This window comes from Capra hircus, chromosome 27 (genome assembly GCF_001704415.2).
Source record: "Capra hircus breed San Clemente chromosome 27, ASM170441v1, whole genome shotgun sequence".
Classification (NCBI taxonomy): Eukaryota; Metazoa; Chordata; class Mammalia; order Artiodactyla; family Bovidae; genus Capra; species Capra hircus.
Window position 1 is genome coordinate 42,406,908 of NC_030834.1, and position 24,833 is coordinate 42,431,740.

General features: G+C 43.6%; 1 protein-coding gene across 1 annotated transcript in view; it reads left to right on the forward strand.

Moving 5' to 3' along the window:
• CSMD1 (CUB and Sushi multiple domains 1) overlaps positions 1 to 24,833 on the forward strand; it is a 2,085,346-nt gene that overhangs the window by 2,057,293 nt on the left and 3,220 nt on the right. The window contains 7 exon segments of the mRNA XM_018042044.1: positions 1,306 to 1,417; positions 4,041 to 4,220; positions 8,642 to 8,686; positions 11,469 to 11,627; positions 14,438 to 14,550; positions 15,276 to 15,363; positions 24,625 to 24,757. Coding sequence (XP_017897533.1) covers positions 1,306 to 1,417; positions 4,041 to 4,220; positions 8,642 to 8,686; positions 11,469 to 11,627; positions 14,438 to 14,550; positions 15,276 to 15,363; positions 24,625 to 24,757 — 830 coding nt within the window.

Consider the following 24,833-nt stretch of genomic DNA (forward strand, 5'->3'; position numbering starts at 1 on the left):
GAAGTGTGCACTGCCCTCATTTGATCGCCCTGATGTCACCCTGGCTCCTCCTGGCAGCCTTGGCTCCCTCTGCAAGGACAGCCTCACAGGTCCCCAGGGCTAAATCTAGCGCATTTTATGCAGGGTCTCGTGTGGGGCCTTACAGCTTCAGGTAACATTTTCTGGCATATGCTGAACATATTGCAATACCAGAAAACACAAGATGTGGGTGTTCTCACTAACTCACCATGAGAAACCCAAGCTGTGGTCACTCCTGGTTCCAAAGATCCCTAACTCGCCTGCATGTGGCCTGTGGTAAGTGAAGCTTCATGACAATTGCTTTCGGTGACGCAGTCCTGTTATTTGCTGCGGGAAGCTAATCGGGAGGGGTGAGCCCACCATTCCCCTTATGACACAGTAGTTACACTATCCTGGAAAACAGGTTGGACCCAAGGCCAGATTTACTGATTGTTTTAAAACCCAGATGCCATCTTTTAAAGAGATGACTGAGACCATCAGAAGAATAGTTCTGGAGGATTCTACGATGGAGTCCTTGTCAATCTCCAAGCCAGTTCCCGAAAATGCTAAAGTAACTTGCTAACAAGCACCAATTGCTTAGAATAGGACTTGTTGTTTAGTCTCAACGTCATGTCTGACTCTTGCGACCCTAGGGACTGTAGCCCGCCAGGCTTCTCTGTCCATGGGGATTCTCCAGGCAAGAATACTGGAGTGGGGTGCCATGTCCTCCTCCAGGGGATCTTCCCGACCCAGGGATCGAACCCAGGTCTCCTGCATTGGCAGGCGGACCCTTTCCTGCCAAGCCTCCTGGGAAGCCCAGAATAGGACTAGCAGAGGGGAAAAAACAGAAAAGGAAAAGAAAGTTATCACAAACTAAAGAGAGACAAGGCTAAAACTGAAGAAAAAAGGTATACTTTTGTTACCCAAAGAAACTGCTTCTAAATAATCATGAGTCACTGTATCTAAGACCTCACACGATCCATTGAACAACCTGTACTGTGTCTAACACTGCCAAGCAGGAGATGTGGGTTTGATCCCTGAGTTGGAAAAATCCCCTGGAGAACGAAATGGCAGCTTAACCCAGTATTCTTGTCTGAGAAATACCTTGGACAGAGGAGCCTGGCAGGCTACAGTCCATGGGGTCACAAAACTGTTGGACACAACTGAGCAACTAAACAAGAACAGGGGTGTCTGGCACTGTGACCCGCATTTTACACACGCACGTTGACTCAGGCCTGACCCCGGAGCTGCTTCCAGCGCGAGTGTGTCCATGCCACCTCTGAGCTTGCTGCTGGCTCTCCCCTCCAGGTTGGAAGCATGGTGTTTTTCCGGTGCCGAAAAGGTTACCACGTACAAGGCTCTACAACTCGAACTTGCCTGGCGAACCTGACGTGGAGCGGCATCCAGACAGAGTGCATCCGTAAGTGTGACCCTGTGCAAGGGCAGGGCCTGTCCACTCTCCAGCAGCTGGAAGGATTCACCTTCCTGAGAAACAGTGAGGGGCTTATTTTTGTTTGCTTTCCATTCCCTAAACTCATTTCTCAGAGTCTTATCCCCTAGAAGCATCAGCAGCAGCACCCAGAGTTGGCTGAAGTTCGAATCTTGAGTCCCATCCTGCACACCCCTGTGGTATCTGAGGCTCTGGGGGCCAGGGGCAGGTCGGGTGAGGAGGAGCAGGGGGACCCCAGTCTGTAGTCCCCAGGCACCCCCGGTGATACCCAGGCCCCAAAGCCTGAGAAACTGTCCTTAACCAAAGACCGGTGAGTAACATGCTGGTCAACATCACTGAGAGAAAACGGGCACGTGCTCCTGCTCCCCTAGGAAGTTCACCTCAGGCCACTGAGGGCCATGCGGCTCCGCAGAGCACTGATACAGGGCTTTAAACTGTTCTTTTTGGAGTCTATATGAATTGATAATTCAGATACTTAGGACCAAGTTTTGTTTTGTGATTTAATCATGAGAACTAGGAGAAATGTAATGATTAGTAATCAGCCTTTCATCCTCTACCAATCTAGGGCAACGTAGTATCTAACTCTTACTAGGTTACCTATATACAAGGATCTTCTGTGTATGTATGTTGTGAATTTTGTGTATTTATGTATCAGCATTTATTTCGAAGCTATCATCTCTATTCTAAATCTTTACATGAATCCCCTGTGAATATTATACAGAGATATAACACATACGTGCATGTATATGTATGTATAGACACATAGGTATGTGTGTGTCTGTGTGTGGAACTAGTTAACATTAGGTCTTCATTACCTTGAAAATTTGGAGAAGGAAATGGAAACGCCTCCAGTATTCTTGCCTGGGAAATCCCATGGACAGAGGAGGCTGGCAGGCTACAGCCTAGGGGTCACAAGAGTTGACCTAGCAACTAAACCACCACCACCTTGAAAGTCTGTCAAAGTGAAAAATATTACAATACTTAAAAAGATTCGATGCATGATACTGGATGCTTGGGGCTGGTGCACTGGGATGACCCAGAGGTACGGTATGGGGAGGGAGGTGGAAGGTGGGTTCAGGATAGGGAACACGTGTATACCCGTGGCAGATTCATGTTGATGTATGGCAAAACCAATACAATATTGTAAAGTAATTAGCCTCCAATTAAAATAAATAAATTTATATTAAAAAAAAGATTGTATTGGCGATGTTAATAATATAAGCTAGTTTTATAATACTTGGCCAAGTCCTATATTTGAGACGTAAATGTGCACTCTATAAAGAATGATAAGCTATTTGAGATCAAGCAGGGCTCCCCAGGGGGCGCCAGTGGTAAGGAACCCACCTGCCAGTGCAGGAGACATAAGCAAGTGGCATGGGTCTGATCCCTGGGTCAGGAAGATCCCTGGGAGGAGGGCATGGCAACCCGCTCCAGCATTCTTGCCTGTGGAATCTCATGAACAGAAGAGTCTGGCCGCTACAGTCCACAGGGTCCCAAAGAGTCGGACATAACCCAAACAGTTTAGCACAGCACGCACACAGCACAGCACGTTACAACCTTGGGGCTCCCCTGGGGGCTCAGCAGTAGACAATCTGGCTGCGAGTGCAGGAGACGCAGGTTTGATCCTGCGGGGTAGGGAAGAACCCATGTGGAAGGAAAGGGCACCCCACTCCAGTACTCTTGCCTGGAAAATCCCATGGAGAGAGGAGCCTGGCAGGCTACAGTCCATGGGGTCACAAGAGGCAGACACAACTTAGCCAAGTAAAAAACAAAAACAATTACAACCTTATTTACTCCTAAATGATATTTTAAATGAAATAAGAATCTATATTTCAATTAATTTTCTAGACACACAGTGGATTTTGGCCAAAATTAATTATTCATTTAACTGAGCAGTAAATTTGCTAGTTGGCACTGGACAAAAATCAAAGCATATTTTAAAATATACATTAATCTGTCTGTGTTTAGTTTAAAGGGCTTCTCTTTTAAGAAATTTAACATATCATTTATCATAGTGTTAATTGTTCAGTCATGTCCAATTCTGTGACCCCATGGACTGTGGCCTGCCAGGCTCCTCTGTCCATGGAATTCTCTAGGCAAGAATACGGGAGTGAGTAGCCATTCCCTTCTCCAGGGGATCTTCCTGACCCAGAGATGGAACCCAGGTCTCCTGCGTTGCAAACAGAGTGTTTACTATCTGAGCCACCAGGGAGGCCCCACTTACCTTAACAGCATGTCAGAAGTGTTTATTTTAAAGCTATGATTTCTAAATTTCTATACATAATTACATATACACATGTATGCAAAGGAGACTAGATAGATAGATGATAAATAGAAGACAGACAGATAGAGACAGAGAAGGAGAGAGTGAGGGAGGGGTGGAGGGAGAGGAAGAGAGAGACCTGGCAACACCAAGACTCTGCTGTGCTGTAAGCTGCAGAGACCAGAATGACAGTGATCTGTAAAGCTCCTGTATTTTCAATTTTAAATGGTAAACTAACTTTATAGCCATTTCTATCTCTTTCTCTGTATTTCCTTAGATACACATGCTTAGGCTCCAGTGAACATACTAATGGACTAAATCCCATTTCAGCTCACGCCTGCCGCCAGCCTGAAACGCCAGCCCATGCAGATGTGAGAGCCATCGACCTCCCCACCTTTGGCTACACCTTAGTGTACACCTGCCATCCGGGGTTCTTCCTTGCAGGTGGATCTGAGCACAGGACGTGTAAGGCAGACATGAAATGGACAGGGAAGTCCCCTGTCTGTAAAAGTAAGTTACTGGTGAGAAGTGAGAGTGGGTCCTTGCAGACCAGGATGAGTGTCAGTTGCCCACCAGGCTCGTGTCCAGGTGGAAGACGCCCAAGTAGTAGCTTCTTGGAGGCACTGTCCGTCACCCTCCCCCCAAATCCGTGCATGCTGTGTGTGAGCCGTGTGTGTGAATATGTGTGCAGTCTGTGTTGAATGCAGAGGCAGCACAAGCTAAGGAGAGGTGCAGGTCTCATTAATTGCAAATTTCATTTTAAGTCAAAGAAAAACACACTGAGTTAAAAGGAAAATAAAATACACTATGTCTTTGGAAAATGTATTTTTTAATGAAAATGGGCAAATATCACCAACATTGGTGAATATATAGCATAAGTCTGTTATTTTTCAGGCCACAGCTATTTAGTGGTAGAATATAAGTTTATGTGTCCTTGACATTGGTTCTGCTTTTGAAACTTACAAAAACAATTAACACCAGAATGATGTACTAATGACTCACAAAGTTGTGTATTTCCATATAAAAGTAACGTCTAGTCAGAGCTGACAGCAACACACCTTCAGCTTCTTCACCAAACCACACTTGGACATGATGCAAAGCAACAGAAGCAGACATGACAGTGAGATGCAGCCCACGCCTTTAGGAGGAGCTTCTTGGAGCCTATGTGTAGTCAGCACTTTTCCATTCTGAAGGAAAGAATTCTCTGTCAGTCAGGATTCCCCAGGAAACCCCCTTCTGCCCTCAGGATCCCCTCTAGAAACCCCTTCTGCCCCTCAGGATCCCCTCTAGAAACCCCTTCTGCCCTCAGGATCCCCTCTAGAAACCCCTTCTGCCCCTCAGGATCCCCTCTAGAAACCCCTTCTGCCCCTCAGGATCCCCTCAAGAAACCCCTTCTGCCCTCAGGAGTCTACCAGAAAACTCCTTCTGCCCTCAGGAGTCCACCGGAAACCCATTTCTGCCCTCAGCGTTCCAGCCCAGAACCCCCTTCAGTCCCCAGGATTCATAGAACGCCCTTCTGCCCTCAGGATTCCACCAGAACCCCCTCAGCCCTCGGGATTCCATCAGAAACCACCTTCTGTCCTCAGAATTCCACCAGAAACACAATTCTGCCCTCCGGATTCCAGCCCAGAACCCCATTCAGCCCTCAGGATTCCACCAGAACCCCCTTCTACCCTCAGGATTCCCCTGGAAACCATATTCTGCCCTCAGGATTCTACTACCAGAATCCTCTTCTGCCCACAGGATTCCACCAGAAACCCTTTGTGCCCTCAGGATTCCCTGGAACCCCTTACTGCCCCTCAGGATTCCCCTAGAAACCCCTTCTGCCCTCAGGATTCCACCCCAGAACCCCCTTCAGCCCTCAGGATTCTACCAAAACAACCTTCTTCCCTCAGAATTCCCCTAGAAACACCTTCTGCCCTTAGGATTCCCCCAGAACCCCCTTCTGCCCTCAGGATTCCCCCAGAACCTCCTTCTGCCTTCAGGATCCCACAAGAAATCCTCTTCGGCCCTCAGGATTCCCCTAGAAACACCCTTCTGCTCTCAGGATTCACCTGGAAACCCCCTTCTACCCTCAGGATTGTTCCAAAAAGATACCCCCTTATGCCCTCAGGATTCCAACAGAACCCCCTTCTGCCCTCAGAATTCTCCCAGAAACCCCTTCTGCCCTCAAGATTCAAACAGAACCCCCTTCAGCCCTCAGAAGTCCACCAGAACCCCCTTCTGCCCTCAGAATTCAACCCCAGAAACCCCTTCTGCCCTCAGGATTCCACCAGAAATCCACTTGTGCTCTCAGGACTGCCCTGGAAATCCCATACTACCCCTCAGGATTCCCATGGAAACCACATTCTGCTCTCAGGATTCCACCATAACCCCCTTCTGCCCACAGGATTCCCGTGGAAACCACATTCTGCCCTCAGGATTCCCCTAGAAAACACATTGTGCCCTCAGGATTCCAATCCAGAACCCCATTCAGCCCTCAGGATTCCACCAGAATCCCCTTCTGCCCACAGGATTTCCCTGGAAACCACATTCTGCCCTTAGGATTCCACCAAGAACCCCCTTCTACCCACAGGATTCCCCTGGAAACCGCATTCTGCCCTCAGGATTCCCCTAGAAACCACATTCTGCCCTCAGGATTCCACTCCAGAACCCCCTTCAGCCCTCAGGATTTTACCAGAAACCCTTTATGCCCTCAGGATTCTACCAGAACCTGCTTCTGCCCACATGATTACCCTGGAAACAACATTCTGCCCTCAGGATTCCACAAGAAACCCCCTTCTGCCTTCAGGATTCCACAAGAACACCTTTCTGCCCTCAGAACTCCACCAGAAATCCACTTTTGCCCTCAGGATTGCCCTGGAAACCCCATACTACCCCTCAGGATTCCCCTGGACACCACATTCTGCCCTCAGGATTCCACCCCAGAACCCCAGTGAGCCCTCAGAACTCCACCAGAAACCCCATTCTGCCCTTAGCATCCCCCTAGACACCTCTTTGGCCCTCAGGATTCCACCAGAACCCCCTTCTGCCCTCAGGATTCTACCAAAACCCAACTATGCCCTCAAGATTCCCACTGGAAACCACCTTCTGCCCTCAGGATTCCACCTGAACCCCCTTCTGCCCACATGATTCCCCTGGAAACCACATTCTGCCCTCAAGATTCCACCAGAAACCCCTATCTGCCCTCAGAATTCCACCAAAACCCAATTCTGCCCTCAAGATTCCCATTGGAAACAACCTTCTGCCCTCAGGATTCCACCTGAACCCCCTTCTGCCCTCAGGATTCCCCTGGAAACCACATTCTGCCCTCAGGATTCCACCTGAACCTCCTTCTGCCCACATGATTCCCCTGGAAACCACATTCTGCCCTCAAGATTCCACCAGAAACCCCCTTCTGCCCTCAGGATTCCCCCAGAAACCCACTTCTGCCCTCAGGATTCCACAAAAAATCCCCTTCTTCCCTCAGGATTCCCTTAGAAACACCTTTCTGCCCTCAGGATTCCCTTCTGCCCTCAGGATTCCCCTGGAAACCCCCTTCTGCCCTCAGGATTCCACCAGAAACCACTTTCTGCTGTGAAGAATCCCCTGGAACGCGCCTTCTGCCCTCAGAAATCCCCCAGAAACCTTTTTTGCCCTCAGATTTCACCAGAAACCGCCTTCTACCCTCAGGACTCCACCAGAAATGCCCTTCTGCCCTCAGGATTCCCCTGGGAACCACCTCTGTCAGTGAGGAATCCCCGGAAACCACCTTCCTCTGGTGGTGAATTCCCTGGAAACCACTTTCTGCCCTCAGGATTTCCCCAGACCTAGAACACCCTTCTGCCCCTCAGGATTCCCCTGGATACTTACTACCTTCTGCCCTCAGGATTCCCTGGAAACCCACTTCTGTCCTCGGGGAATACCCCGGGCACCACCTTCCACTGCTGGGAAATCTCCTGGAAACCATCTGCCTGTTGGGGAATCCCCCTGAAATCTCCCTTCTATTGTCAGGCAATCCCCGGAAACCATCCTCTGCTGGTGGGGAGTCCCCAGGAAACCACCTTCTGTTGGTGGTGAATTCCCGGAAAACTCCCTTCTGCCCTCAGGATTCCTCTAGAAACTCTCTTCTGCCCCTCAGATTTCCCCAAAAAACCCTCTTCTTTCGATGGGGAATCCCCCAGAAACCCCCTTCTGCCCCTCAGGAATCCCCTGGAAATCCCTTCTGCCCCTCGGCAATCCCTCGGAAACTCGCTTCTGCCCCTCAGGATTTGGGATTTCCTTGGAATCTCCCTATTTTCTGTCAAAATTCCCCAGAAACAACTTTCTGTCAAAATCCCCTCATAAATCTTCAGTCAAATTCACGTTAGGAATTAAGTCACTTATGTCTCCCTTTCCTCTCTCTCACTGAAATAGACAAATACATACTTTAAAAAAAGTAGTAATTTGTAGTTTGATACAAAACTATGAAATCAAAGAGATTATGAGTTAAATCTAAGTTGACAGACCAAATTAAACATTTTGCAGGGCAAGTATTTTGATATTCACTGCTAATTCGTGAGTTCATTGATCAGGGTGGGGACTTGGAAAATTGAGATGGATTGTAACTCTTTACAAAGTAATTTCATAAATTACCTTTCCTCAGGGGCAGGAGATCCCAAAGAGGAGTGGGAAAGGGTATAAACACCCTCCTTTACAAGGCTCTCTGTTGTAGCACACTGAATGCACAAGTCAGATCCAAATTGATTTCCACTAAGAAACTCAGTTTTCCCACAAAAGCAAAGGACATTATGCTGTGAATATATGGGTTTAAAGTGGAGATGTATAAGATATTACTATTTTGTGCATTCAAGAAATCTGGAGAAACAAACATTGCTTCGGTTTGACATTTTTTCAAACTTATTCAAAAATAAATGTTTTTTGAAAGTGATAATTTGTCTTTTTACTTGTAGGTAAAGGAGTGAGAGAAGTTAATGAAACAGTTACTAAAACTCCAGGTTTGTATACCAGAACAGTTACAGATTTAAATCAAATAAGATTATCTGTTCTCTACTATACTCTGTGCAGCCAAAGAAACAAATTTCTGATTCCTTTAGTCTATAAAAAAGTTAAAGTTTCAGTTATTTAAAACACCAAGCCCACACAGGTTCCTGTTTCTCTCATAACCATGGTTTGTTAATGGAGTAACAATACTTAAAAGGAAAACCTCTGTCATTGTCTCACACTGTTTTACAAAAAGGTACCTTGGGCATTTTGTAGGCAGAAGTGCACATCAAATGTTGAGCCAGAATGTGGTATAACGGAGAGCCTTATAAAGAGGGTTGTGCGTCTTTCCTCCACACGAGGATGCTACAGTAAACAACACATCATGACAGCTGAGCATTCCAGCAGTTCAATTGTGGGGTACATCCTTCCCCAAGTATCTCCATCCTTTACCTCTGATACATTAATTCTCGCTTTCTATTGTGTGTGATACCTTGCTTAATGCATGCTGTAGCAAACGGGAAAGGTGCAGCTTTATTTCTTAATGAAGATGTTCATTACTCCAAATCACCTGGGCTGTTATAAATTTAGAGAATATTTAAACAATATCGTGTGTCCCCAAGTTATAATGTAAGTCAAACAAACAAACAAAAAATACAACAGAAAACACTTAGGTAAGTTGCATTTCTTGGTGTTTTCTGTATTCAGGTTTTCACACTGGTTTCTTAGCCATAAACTCTGTTCCAGGATCAAATGTGGAGAGAGCATGTGAAATGCTGTGAAGTTCAGTCACAGTTGCTGGGTTTTGCATTTAATTCTTAAATGAGACAAAAAGTTCCAACATGGTTAAAGGAATTCATGCATTGCACACCATGAAGTATGAGACCTACCTTAAAATGTTTTTCTGTACTATTCTATGTAATGTTATTTGAAAATCAAACACAGAAATCAGTGCTCTATCCAGGCAACATTCACTGCAGTGGAAGAAAGCACAGTGGGTGGTGGTGGTGGTGGTGTTTGTTCTGCTTTGTTTGCTGGTTTTGCTGTAGGCAGTGAAAAATCTGCAGGCTCTTTTTAAAATTTATTTATTTTTAATTGAAGGATAATTGCTTTACAATATTGCATTGGTTTCTACCAAACATCAGTATGAATCAGCTCTACCTCAGTGTGCCCTATCCTCTCTGAAGGGAAGCATTGATGAAACAGGCCTCTTTGTATAGGCACACAGTCTAGCACCTCCACTGTGGTGGTTACATTACACTGCAAACTGCCAGCACCAGGTCAGAGAACATGGACCCAAAAGGATCCTCCATGTCCCCAGTGAACGCAGCTGAGCACACTTGGAACTGCCCTGCCAACCTGCTCCTGCTGCCCAGCCCGACTGGCCCACCCGACCCGCCAAAGATAGGACCTAGGCACATTCACAGCTTCCATTGGGTGTGTCCCTTCTGAGTAGGGAAAGCGATCTGGATACTGTTTAAAAGGCTATTTATTTTAGAAAAGGAAGACGAGGCATCTTGGGCTTGCTGATGAAAAGTGGGCCTCGGTGATACTGCTGACAATGGGCCTGCTCAGTGTCCTGATCAATCAGCAGCTGTGTCAGAGGCCTGTGTCAAGTCTCTGGTTCAAACTTGAGTTTTAAAACTATTACTATTAAGAAGTTGGGTCCATCAAAGCCCTAGCAAGTACTGACATTGTCCTGTTGTTGGGAGACATCTTTAGGGTCAGCCTGTCTGGGAAAGCAGGCAAACGTCCAGTGGAGCCGGAAAGAAAAGCACAACCAGGGACTCTGTGCTTTGACCTCACCACACGTTGGCCATAAGTGCATTTGCTAAAAACACATTTAGGGAGACAAGCATACCTAGGAAGTCCAAAAGTACCTTCTGACCAGTCCCACTCACGGTGGATGTCATCCAACTAAACATTTTACACATATCATGAGATAGAGCAGAGAGAAATTTAGTGGATTCACTGATGCATATTTACATCAATTCCCCTGTAAAATGTTACAGCAATATTGTAAAAATAGCAGGATTTTATACTTATTCATTAGCAGAAATGTGAAAAGGTTTGTTTGTAACCAGTGAAAAGAGAAAATAGCTCAGTAATCTTTGTAAGAATTCCTGTCCCAGATGAATTGTAATATTTTAAGAAGACAGTTTGCCTTTGGTTTTTGACATCATTTAGTCTAGCTTTCTTACCAATTCTGGACTATTTCTCATCAGGGGGATTAGAGTAGTGCAGAAGAGCTAGATGAGAGATTGGCTTTACTTACAAAATGAAGATCTTGGGAAATTAAGCATCTTTGTTTCCGTAAGCCGGGTCTGAGCAGTCAGAGTGGTGCTGTGAAATGCAGGCTTTCTGAGGGCAGAAGGGCCCTGGCAGATGTCGGTTCCTCTGAGCCTCCTAAGTCTTCCCACAGCAGGTGGACTCGGATAGTCAGTGACAGAGCAGTAGTGGTCTGCAGGTCAGCCTGACTGATGAGACCTTACCTAGTGTCTGCAGTCCCAGTTCACTGCACACGCTGGCCCTGGCGGATCTGGTAACACAGGTGCGCTGGCATCCACCCCAGTGACAGATGACTGTCTGCATGTCACAGTAACCTGCCTGCTCCCAGCCCAGCTCACCTGACTCTTACAAACCTGCTGGGAAGGGATGCAGAGACAGGTCGTCTTCATCATCACCATCGTCACTGTCGTGCTGTCTTAATGAGCAATGCTATGCCTTCTGTGTATTAAAACGTCTAACGTAATTGTTCTGTGTGTGCTAACATTCATCTGTTTTTTCCGCCCACAGTTCCTTCAGATGTGTTTTTCATCCATTCGGTGTGGAAGGGATATTACGAATATTTAGGGAAAAGACAGCCTGCGACCCTGACTGTCGACTGGTTCAACGCAACGAGCAGCAAAGTGAACGCGACGTTCACTGACTCCCAGGGGGAGCTGAAGTTGGCAGGTAGGCACGCGGGGGCTCCCTCACCAGACCCTCCGTCAGTCTTCTGGCAAAGGGGACACCAGCATGGGCCAAGTGCTGGCTGATGTCACTTGGGCTTTGCACCTGCTGCCTCTCACTAGGTCATGTCAGTGACTGGGGCAGGATGGTTCTGTTTCCTCATTTAAAAGGTTACAAAACCAGTACAGAAAAGCAAGTTAATTTCCTGCAGATTACACACAGATCATGTTACATCAAAGATATGACTACGTCCAGATAGTCACATCTTCAAAATTCACAGTTTTGATATCCCCTTGCTGTCAGTCTTTAAAACTTGTTTGCTCCTGGTGAGCTTTTATTGATCTGTCTCAGTTTAAAAAAACAATTAAAAAGAAAAGAACCAACTCTGGTTTATTTTTAAGCAAGAGACACTTTTAAGTGCTTTATATATATATTGTTCATTTCCTTCTAGCATCAATCTTTCGATTTAAGTATTATTATTAACATTTCTTTTTTCTTTTTTTACTGGTTAAAAAAAGAGATACCCAGGAAAACTAAGTGGCCTTCCTAAGTGACAGGGCAGGAGTAGGATTTGAGCTCTGCGGTCAGGATCTCAGTGATTAGAATCTCCAGCCCATGTGGGTTGAGAGCATCAACCCACAGGACACAGAATCACCTTGAGACTGAACCTACTGCCTTTTTTTTTTTTCAAATTATCTCACTTATACAACTTCCAAAGGGTTCAGACTATGTTATCCACAAGTCCCAGCCCAGGTTCTGAACATAAAGGGCCCATGAGGGGCACCCACATGTCACTGACGACTAGACAGACACATGGTTCACCTCCACAAAGTATGAAAGCCGCTCAGGACTCCTCCCATCCCTCGTGTCTCACTTTCCTGCTTCCCTGGCTGTTGCTGTGTTGTGCTTAGTCACTGAGTTGTGTCCGACTCTGTGACCCCATGGACCTTGGCCCGCCAGGCTCCTCTGTCCATGGGGATTCTTCAGGCAAGAATACTGGAGTGGGTTGCCATGCCCTCCTCCAGGGGATCTTTGCAACCCAGGGATCAAACCCAGGTCTCCTGCATTGCAGGCAGATTCTTTACCATCTGAGCCACCAGGGAAGCCCTGGGAAAACACCTAAAAACAGTGCACACACTCTGGATTTAGGAAAAGGAAAATAACCCATACTCACAGATTTTTTAACAGGTACTCATTTATGAATCCATGGTCCAGGGTCCCCAAAATTGCTTTGCACCTTGACCCTGTGAATGTATAAATAGATAGACTGGGATTTCAAGTCTAGTTCTGGATCAGAATAACTGAGACTTTGTAAAATATTCAGATTTCTTAGGCTCACCCAGTTCCTTTGGATAATATTTTTCTTCATGGAGTTTGGACTTTTCTCCCAAACGAAATGTTCTCCAGTTTGACTTTGATGCAGTTAGGTTTGGATCTGGAGAAAAGTTTGTATCAAGATTGTTCAGACTGAGTCCCAGTGGCTAGACAGAAGTCCACCCGCTGTGTACAGTCTGATTGCGAAGAAGCATACAGGAGGAAGGACAAGTCATGCTCCTGGAAAGCCAGCCAGGACCTGGTGTCCTATGGGGTGCTGTAATTTAATCACCATAAAAATCTCCTGAATACATATATCTTATCTCTACTAAGAGTTTGTGGAAATGGGGTTCAGAGCTTTAGAGGTTAAACTGTACGCCAAGAACACAGAGATGCTGATGGTGGCGATGGATAGCAGCCCAGAGTCAGCTCGTTAGGTGGTCCTCCCCATCCATGGGTCTTTCTTGCCCATGGGTTCCATTCCTCTTGTGCGACTGGCCAGTGGACAGTCTTCCTGCAATGTTTTAGAGGTCTGTTTCTCTAATGGGAGAAAGTGGGAATTAACTGCTGGAGTTCCTGAAACTGTGTGACCTTCCCTTGAACCTGTCTCTCTGCACAGAAGGCATTTGGGTTCATTATTATTATTATTAAATATCTGTTTGTTTCTTTGTTTACTTTTTCATTTGGTTCCTCCTCTGGGTAGGGAACTAGCCATAGCTGCAGGCACATCCCCCCACATCCCCAGTACACACCCAGACACCCTGGACGAAACCATTCAGCAGTCATTCAGAGGACCTTTGTCCACCAAGCCATTCATTACATTTTAATAAGCACAGTTCATCTATATAAGTAGCTATATTTGGGGCTATTTTTATGGTCTCTCTTTTTTTTTAACTGATTTAGAAATATTTACATTTTCCCACACTGAAATTTTGTAAGAACTGTGTACAAACTCTCCACGTGTCCTTTGAGCATTAGCTGTTTTTATCAAGACATCATTTTTTTAGTGATTCAATATTTTTATAGATTATTCTCTATTTAAAATTATTGTAAAATATCTGGTATATTACCTGTACTATACAATATATTTTTCTAGCTTGTTATTTTATACACAGTAGTTTAATCCCCTGGGTCTTGTATCTTATTCTTTTCTATAATACATACCCCTGTCCTCAGAAGTGAGTACAAATAGAATAAAAATGATGAATTTAAAAAACTTAATATAAGTGAGTATATATTACTTTTTTCCTCTTGTGGGATAAAGATGTTGAATTGTGTGAAGTAGACAATACTTACTCGAGACAGACAATGACTTCAATAAGAGGTGATTTTTAGGAAAAAAGGAAGACTACAGCTAAACTGTAAAAATTAAAATACTAATCGCTGTCATTGAAAACACTATCCTCTGTATATCATATTCCACATAAATGTGCCAAGTGCCTACCTTCCTTTCCATAAGCATTTCTGCAATGTAAGAATAACTCATGATCCTTTCCTAGGTGTTTACAAGAAGGAGGAGGCCCACTTACTTCTGAAAGCTTTTCAGATAAAAGGTCCAGTGGATATTTTCGTCAGCAACTTTGAGAATGATAACTGGGGACTGGATGGTTATGTGAGTACTTCCTGGAGGGTTTTCTAATCATCATGTCTGCACAGAGTTGGGGGCACCAACAGGGATTCCTTCCAAGATGACCTGGGTCCTGTCTGCACCGTGAAAACTCAGGGCCCTCGCCCTGGCCTTCATCATCTGATGGAAGAAAGCTGTTTCTGAGACCAAAAAGAAACTGGCCCGGAATGACAGGCTGTTCCTGCCAGACACACAAGAGCTTAGATGCAGACCACACCCCACTGTAACAGTGGAGCCAGACTTTCCCCAAAGCCACAGTAACCACCCTGCACGTGCTGAGAGAGACCCCGATGCCCCTTCATGGTCTCTTTTGCAAGTTAGTCCAATGCTTCTGCACTAATTCATCATCAAACTTGAGTGTAAAGGGCCTCACATGATACACAGGAGACAGTTGCTGTAACGCACTGAGTTTCACATAATGCAGGCTCTGAGGTAATTCACATGTGTCCCCCTTCACAAAGGATACTCAACCTATAAATAAGGTATAAATTTTACTACTGTTTTGGAGATCAAAATGAGACAGAGTTTGTTAGTTGAAAGTTCATATCCGTATTTCTCAATTTTAACTATAAATGGGAATCTCAAATGAATGACAAATGTTTAAAATAATTAACCATTAATGTTTAAATAGGAGAAATAATATTTATATTATGATAAAAGAAGAGGTTATGGTTAATTTTTATTGTTTTCTTCCTTTTCATGTGTATCAGGTATCATCCGGACTTGAAAGAGGAGGGTTTACTTTCCAAGGTGACATACACGGAAAAGACTTTGGGAAATTCAAGCTGGAAAGGCAAGGTATGCTGCACTTACATCATTTTTCAAATCAAATATCAGGTTGGTCTGCAGGTGACTGAGCTGAATGCAATATAAAATGTGACTGGAAGGAAACAGTAACAAAAATAACAGGAGAGACATGTATTTTACAACTGGATGAAAAAATCTTCATCAGCAAGCAACAGGAAATATCAGCTGGCATAAATATGCCAGACACAGAATATCTTTAATATACAAAGAAATATGTTGAAATATGGGAAGAAAGCAAAGTGGAAATTCAAAGAATAAACACACTATATTACCCTAAGAATATCATTAAGAAAGAGTAATTTAAAATGGCCAATAAACTATGAAAAGATATTTTTAATATAAATTTATTTTAATTGGAGGTTAATTACTTTACAATATTGTATTGGTTTTGCCATACATCAACATGAATCCGCCACAGGTATACACACGTTCCCCATCATGAACCCCCCTCCCTCCTCCCTCCCCGTACCATCCCTCTGGGTCATCCCAGTGCACCAGCCCCAAGCATCCAGTATCATGCATTGAACGTGGACTGGTGATTCATTTCATATATGATGTTATACATGTTATTAACTTGAAAAATATGTATTATGGTAACAAAGATAGATCATGTTCAGCTATGAGAATGTCAGATTTGGTGTGGACTAGAAAAAGGCACTTGGGTCTTCATTTCTGGTGAGTGTGTGAATATGTGTATAATTTGACAATAATCTTTTATAAAAAATTCTGTCTCTAAGATTTTTAATCAGACAAGTGTGACTTTGATTTTTTTCATATTCAGGTATGTGTACAGCAGGACTATTCTTAATAGCTGAAATTAGAAATAACCTGAATATCTCACACATATATCATAAATGAATTGCTTCTTACATCAATCTTATGCAATGTGTTATATTAAATATGACAGTTTAATTCAATATATGTCATTAGAGAACAAAGATTACATATTGATGTGGAACAGTATTCATGACTTATATATATGAGAAAGAAGTTTGCTCTAGATAGAAGGGACAAATATGCCTGCCTGCCTTCTTTATGTCTTTCTCAAGTACTTGATGTATATCTTAGTAATTAGACAAGAAAAATGTATGAAAAAAAACTACTAGATGTGAAGCTTACCTCATCTACTTGCTAGTTCTGTGATCCAGGAGGAATTACAACACTCTGGAGCCTATTTCATCATCTGAAATCTCAGTAGAGAGTCAGTTCCCGGTTGCTGGGAAGATTGAGAGTCAATATGAGGGTCTGCTTTGTGCTAAAGCTCTTCTCGCACACGTCTTTACTCATGTTGCTGCCAACACAGATGAGAAGGTGCATTTTTATAATGAGATCAGTGCCGTGTTACTATCAGCTACTTTCTACTTTACTTACAGAATGCTCCTAACATATTAATTGTACATAGAGGAGTACCACTGTGTAGGATTTGATGCCAAGCAGTCTTTCAGAGGAACATGAGTGTAATATTTGGTGATGGTTGTCACTGATGTACTCATTTCATAAAACCTTTATCAATATCCTGAGGGATTCTAAAGGACATATATATCAAACTGTATAATATCATGCTTGGGGAAAAAAAAATAAACTTGACCAAAAGGGATCATACAATTAATTATACAATTAATAATACAATACTCTAAACCCACCTTTCCAAATTAAGAACTTTTACATAGAAGAGCTTTAAATTACAATGTCAGTCATGGCTGGGATGATACTTTCAATGGGGTCACATTATTTTGAGATAATGAAAATAGGCCGGCACTAATGATGGTGAAGTTTTATCTTGCTCTGAGCCAAACCCTGTGGTTATCTGCCCTCCTTTCTCCAAGGCACATGCTCTAGTAATTCCGTCTAAGGACACCCCAGCGAGCCGTGCACAATACTCTGTGGATGGCAGAGTTTACTGATCTAGTCAGCCTGACCAGAATCACCACTTTGCTGTTGAGAATTTTTTTGCACTGCCCCATTTCTTTTTAATCTATCAAAAGAACAGCTTGCTTTAACAACTGATCTTCTCATGTGATGGTGAGTGTATTGTCAGGAAAAACAATTTGCCTCACAAAATAATTTGAATCACAAGCGAGTCTCCCATTCAACTAATGAGGAAAAGTCTATGTGTAAGTAATGTTTCAACAACAGCCATTCATTTCAGAGTTATGGCTACACTCTATTTTTATGGATAAAAATAAGCAACCTCTTAATTGTCTCCAGTCAGTAGATAAATTGAAAAAAAAAGTGATTATCTTTAAATGGATACTAAAGCAAGTTAGTTTGAAAGACATCTCTAATGCAAAAATTGTGTAAGAAACAAAAATAAATTGATTTCCCCATTAAAACTGAAGCCCCAAGGACCTCCCTAGTGGTCTAGTGGCTAAGACTCCATTCTCCAGTGGGGGCCCCGGTTTGATCCCTGGTCAGGGAACTAGATATTGCATGTCTCAACTAAGATGTGGAACAGTCAACCAAATGAAAATAAATATTAAGAAAATCTAAGTCCCCTTGCTGCACACACACAGCCCCCGCCCCCCCCCCCCAACCCAAATCAGAATGGGAGAAAGTACAAGCCATGTATCTACTCAGGAACATGTATCCAGAATATATAAACCCTATGGCTAAATAGCACACATTTCAGTTCAGTTTGGTTGCTTAGTCATGTCTGACTCTTTGTGACCCCATGGACTGCAGCATGCCAGGCTTCCCTGTCCATCACCAGCTCCCAGAGTTTACCCAAACTCATGTCCATTGAGTCAGTGATGCCATCCAGCCAACTCATCCTCTGTCATTCCCTTCTCCTCCCGCCTTCAATCTTACCTAGCATTAGGGTCTTTTCAAATGACTCAATTCTTCACATCAGGTGGCCAAAGTATTGGAGTTTCAGTTTCAACATCAGTCCTTCCAATGAATATTCAGGACTGATTTCCTTCAGGATGGACTGGATGGATCTCCTTGCAGTCCAAGGGACTCTAAAGAGTCTTCTCCAACACCACAGTTCAAAAGCATCAATTCTTCAGTGCTCAGCTTTCTTTATAGTCCAACTCTCACATGCATACATGACTTCTGGAAAAACCATAGCTTTGACTAGATGGACCTTTGTTGGTGAAGTAATATATATGCTTTATAATATGCTGTCTAGGTTGGTCATAGCTTTTCTTCCAAGGAGCAAACATCTTTGAATTTCATGACTGCAGTCACCATCTGTGGTGATTTTGGAGCCCCCCCCCAAAATAGTCTCTCACTGTTTCCACTGTTTTCCCATCTACTTGCCATGATGGGACCAGATGCCATGATCTTAGTTTTCTGAATGTTGGGTTTTAAGCCAACTTTTTCACACTCCTCTTTTACTTTCATCAAGAGGCTCTTTAGTTCTTTCTGCCATAAAGGTGGTGTCATCTGCATATCTGAGGTTATTGATGTTTAACCCAGCAATCTTGATTCTAGCTTGTGCTTCATCCAGCCTGGCATTTTGCATGATGTACTCTTCATATAAGTTAAATAAGCAGGGTGACAAAATATAGCCTTGAGGTACTCCTTTTCCTATTTGAAACCAGTCTGTTGTTCCATGTCCAGTTCTAAATGTTGCTTATTGACCTGCACACAGATTTCTCAGGAGACAGGTCAGGTGGTCTGGTATTCATTTTCCACATTTTTTGTGATCTACATAGTCAAAGGCTTTGGCGTAGTCAATAAAGCAGAAGTAGATGTTTTTCTGGAACTTTCTTGCTTTTTTGATGATCCAATGGATGTTGGCAATTTGATTTCTGGTTCCTCTGCCTTTTCTAAATCCAGCTTCAACATCTGGAAGTTCATGGTTCACATACTATTGAAGCCTGACTTGGAGAATTTGAGCATTACTTTGCTAGCACGTGAGATGAATGCAATTGTGCAGTAGTTTGAACATTCATTGGCATTGCCTTTCTTTCGGATTGGAATGAAAACTGACCTTTTCGAGTCCTGTGGCCATTGCTGAGTTTTCCAAATTTGCTGGTATATCGAGTGCAGCACTTGCATAGCATCATCTTTTAGGATTTGAAATAGCTCAACTGGAATTCCATCACCTCCACTAGCTTTATTCATAGTGATATTCCCTAAGGCTGACTTGACTTCTCATTCTAGGATGACTGGATCCAGGTGAGAGATCATATCATTGTGGTTATCTGGGTCATAAAGATCTTTTTTGTATAGTTCTTCTGTGTATTCTTGCCACTTCTTCTTAATATCTTCGCTTCTGTTAGGTCCCTACCATTTCTGTCCTTTATTGAGCCCACCTTTGCATGAAGTATTCCCTTGGTATCTCTAATTTTCTTGAAGAGATCTCAAGCCTTTCCCATTCTATGTTTTCCTCTATTTCTTTGCATTGTTCACTTAGGAAGGCTTTCTCCTCTCTCCATGCTATTCTTTGGAACTCTGTATTTAAATAGGTATATCTTTCCTTTTCTCCTTTGCCTTTAGCTTCTCTTCTTTTCTCAGCTATTCGTAAGGTCTCCTCAAGTACATGTTTAGCAGGCAAACAACCTAATTAAAACACTGGCAACCAATATGAATACACATTTCTCCAAAGAAATAAAAATGACCAAGTAAATGAAAAGATGCTCAACATCATTAATCATTAGGGAAACATAAATCAAAACCACCTCACACCCACTTGGGTGTCTGAGACCATAATGACAAGAAACAAGTGGAGGCAAAGATGTGCAGAAATTAGGAGGCTAGTACCATGCTGATGTGAAAGTGATGATGGTGTGGTTGCTGTGGAAAACTGCCTGGCAGTCATTCATCAGGTAGTTGAAACATGAGGCTACCACAAGTTTCAGCATTTCCACTCCAACACATATGACAAGAGAACTAGGAAACACATGTTCACACATTCTATACATGAATGTTTACACTAGCATTATTCCCAATTGTCCACATGTGGAAACAACCCAAGTGTCCATCAGCAGTGAACAGATCGACAGTGTGCGGCGCATGCATACAGTGGATATTATCCTGAAAACGTCATGCTAAATACGAGAAGCCACGTACCAAAAAACACATACTGAGTTCTTGTATTTACATGCTGTATCCAGAGCAGCCAAATCTATAAAGACTGAGAGTAGAGCAGTGGTTGCCTAAAGCTGGAGTCTGGCATAAGGAGGACTGACTGCTGAGGGCCCCTGTTCAATTTTAGGGGCGACAGCAGTGTTCTCACATAGGTTGTGGTGATCACCACAGCATCAAACCCCCACATTTTTAATAGTAAAAAAGAAAACTCTTGAATTAAAAGAGTGAATTATTGTACCCTTGCATTAAAAGGGTGAATTTTATAGTATGTGCATTTCTTTCAATAGTGCTCCAGTCTATAACGTGAAAAGACACTCACCTTCATTCTTAAGAAGCACAACTGAGAAAATAGCTACAGACTGCATCTGATTTCCTAGGGCAGCAGCAGTGGTAATAGTGTCCAGAAGGGGCCAGCGAAAGGAAAGGATGGAGGTCGGGGGCGTGGGCGGGTGGAGATTGGACACATTGTCCAGGTCTCTCCTGAGATGGGTTGGGAGGAAATCGGGACGCCACTTCAGAGAGCAATTAAGAAAGACTGAGAACTGTGGTGTTGGAGAAGACTCTTGAGAGTCCCTTGGACTGCAAGGAGATCCAACCAGTCCACCCTAAAGGAGATCAGTCCTGGGTGTTCATTGGAAGGACTGATGCTGAAGCTGAAACTCCAATACTTTGGCCACCTGATGGGAAGACATGACTCACTGGAAAAGACCCTGATGCTGGGAGAGATTGGGGGTAGGAGGAGAAGGGGACGACAGAGCATGAGATGGCTGGATGGCATCACTGACTCGATGGACGTGAGTTTTGGTGAGCTCCGGGAGTTGGTGATGAACAGGGAAGCCTGCTGCTGCTGCTGCTAAATCGCGTCAGTCATGTCCGACTCTGTGCGACCCCATAGACAGCAACCCAACAAGGTTCCTCTGTTCCTGGGATTCTCCAGGCAAGAATACTGGAGTGGGTTGCCATTTCCTTCTCCAATGCATGAAAGTGAAAAGTGACCTGATATGCTGCTATTCATGGGATCGCAAAGAGTTGGACACGACTGAGCGACTGAACTGAACTGAGCAACGCTACAAGGTCCACATTCAGTTAGGCAGTGCTTCTCCTTCTTAGAATCTATCCTGTATATTTAGCCTCCTGCTGATGTATCACTGTAGAAAGGGGATTTCATGGTGACATCGCAGAGAAAGACTAGAAATGAACCAAACGTTCTTCAGCAGCAAACTGGCTAAATAAATTCTGGTTTAGCCAATTAATAGAATGCTGCACACCTAAAAACAATTACATGCACATGTGCAGATGGAAGAACTTCACAAATATATGGTTAAGTTTAAAAAGGCAAATTTTGAAAAATGTAAATAATATCCCCATATTTTAGGAAAGTAAGAACAGAAAAAGTCACGTATATTAATAGTACACTGGGGACTTTCCTGGTGGCCCAGCAGCTAAGACACCACACACCCAATGCTGAGGGCCCTGGTTCCATTCCTCATCAGGGAACTAGATCCTGCATACCACAACTAAGACCCTGTGCAGCCACATAAATAAAAATATATACACACACACTATACTAGTACATTATGTGAAGGACGCTGAAGCACAAACAAAAGCAAAACTAAAGACCTTGTTAATCATAAAGAGGAAAACTAGTGCAAAAGGCAAGTCATGACCCTTTATTCCATCATCTTCATATTTATTTTTATATCTGCTTATGCCACTTTAATTAGTATCATGTGCATGTATTACCCTTTAAATTATTAAAACATGAGTAAATAACTGAAATTAACTAGGAGCTCCAGATAGCATAATAATTTCAGAGTCAAGTCAGGAGTTCAATTCAAAAAGACCTTTCATGTTGCCCTGTGTCATGATGTGAGGTCTCTTGTGGCAGGTCCATTATCCAGGATTTTATTAATTGGAAGTCTGAGATCTATTATGGCCAAAAATATATAGTCTTGCTTGCAGATAACAGAAAGTGGCTTTGGTTAATTTAAGCAGACTACAAATTTATCAGGATGAGCAGAGATGCACAGAATTATAAACACCTGGAGAATGAGCCATGGTAACTTAATGGAAACCAGCAGATACTGAACCAATACAAAGACAGCACTATTTTTTCATTTCTCAAATATGTACTGAGCAACTGTTATGTTCCAGGTTCTGCTGTAGGAACTGGAGATTTAAGAGGAAAGCTGGCCAGACAACTACCCAGGCATGCAACAAATTTTCTAGTAAATGTGGGTCCTGGGGAAACTGTGCGGCTACAGTTCTAAGTAGCTGAGATGTCCTGACATTTCATTCTCACAATAAATCTCTGAAGCTGGGCCCTTTGAGTGGCACTGGGTTCTCCTGGCTGGACAGCGCCACCCCTGGTGGCTGGGGTTACTGCTGCACCCGGCCCCCATACTGGACAGGCCTGCCCGGCTGCAGCTGGAACCACCACCACCCCCAGGAAGCTCTTGATATTGTCCCCAGAGCTCTAGCCCCAACACAGCCCTGAGTCTCTGCATCACTCATGCTAACCCTGTGCCCAGGGAGGGAGCATCCCACTGGCTGTGCTCACAAGCCCATCTCCTGGGTGCTGATATTTAGAACAAGTATCTGACATCCCCCATGCATGGCAGCTGGTGAATGCACCTGAAAGTGAAAAATTAAATTTTGAATCATACATGCTGATACAGGAGGATCGCAAAAAGGTATGGTTGATTTACAAGGTGCCAACATCCAGGATAAAATATGTTTACATAAGAATTGGAGATGGTAGTGAGTAGCATAATCCTGCATCTACTGAAGGTATGTGTGAATGTTCAGTTGCTCAGTCACGTCCAACTCTTTGAAACCCCATGGACTGTAGCCCACCAGGCTCCTCTGTCCATGGGATTCTCCAGGCAAGAATACTGGAGTGGGTTGTCATGCCTGCTTCCAGGGGATCTTCCCCACCCAGGGATAGAACCTGCATCTCCTACATTGGCAGGAGGATTCTGTACCACTAGTGTCACCTTGGGAAGCCCTTCTACTGAAGGAGATGACAATATTATTTCTGAGGTTTTATGAAAATATCTTTAAAAGGCTATTTAATTATTTTAAATATTTGATTACTTCTTTGTATTTGTTTTGTAAAAAAAAAAAAAATGGGACAGGAAACATCCCATAAATTCTGGAAATAAACTTTGAAATGAGGTCAGCTTCATTTTACAGTTCCGCTATATTCAGATGACCCCAGTCATAATTAACAACACACGTGCATTGAGTGGTTCCATGCAATTAAGCCAAATACATTTCAAAATTGTGTTTTATAAGTAAATTGTTTAAGAATAAACTTATTTGGCAATAATCCCTTGATAAATGTTCTCTGATCTGAAATTTTAGTGTTTGCTTCTTCCTCAGTGCTGTGCGGAACTCTCCACTGTGAAGATACACAAGTTAATGATCATATCACCTGCCTGGTGTCTGAGATGTTTATACTTGCCTTCCCTTCTAATGGACGGAACTGATTTTATAGAAACTTGCTTTATAACATTGACATGCATTCTTTGATGATTTCTAAACTCATAATGAATTTTGGAATCTATGCCAATAAATGTAGATTGCACCAAGATATTCACATGTCTCCGTGGTGGCTCAGATGGTAAAGAATCTACCTGCGGTGTGAGAGACCTGGGTTCAATCCCTGATTTGGGACGCTTCCCTGAAGAAGGGAATGGCTGCCCACTCTAGTATTCTGGTCTGTAAAATTCCATGGATAGAGGAGCCTGATGGGCTACAGTCCATGGGGTCACAAAGAGTCAAACATGAATGTAATTCCACTATATAGAGACCTGGACTTCTTGTGTAATTCCAGTGATTTGTCCTGGGGCTGGAGCAAACAGCACATGCTACCCACATCTATAGACAGATACAGCCCTGTATATGCTTCAGACTTTAAACAAATGTATTTACAGCCATAAGCAAAAGTCAATATAACCACAGCCCCCTTTGCTGTTTTCACGCTGGAAACACGACAGTGTTGAAGGTAAATGAGGAATCACCAGTTTTTTTGTCTTACTCCTTAAGATGGATGTTAGAATCTTTCAAAAAATTGTCAGCTGCCTCCCAATAGAATGGGAACACTTTCTGCTTCTTGTAGAGTCTACCTTTGTTTATAAAACTCATTGTCGCTCTGCCTCTGGGTGAGCAGGAGGACACTGACGGCAGGTGAAAGCTCCCTTTCTTTTCCAGACCCCGTGAGCTCCGACCAGGACTCCTCGAGTCACTACCAAGGCACCAGCAGTGGCTCTGTGGCGGCCGCCATTCTAGTTCCGTTCTTCGCTCTCATCTTATCAGGGTTTGCATTTTACCTCTACAAACACAGGTACCGTAGCCTCGCCATCAGTTTACAGACGCTGCGTCACTCCCCAAGCCCTGGCCCAGCAGTCCTGACGGCCTGT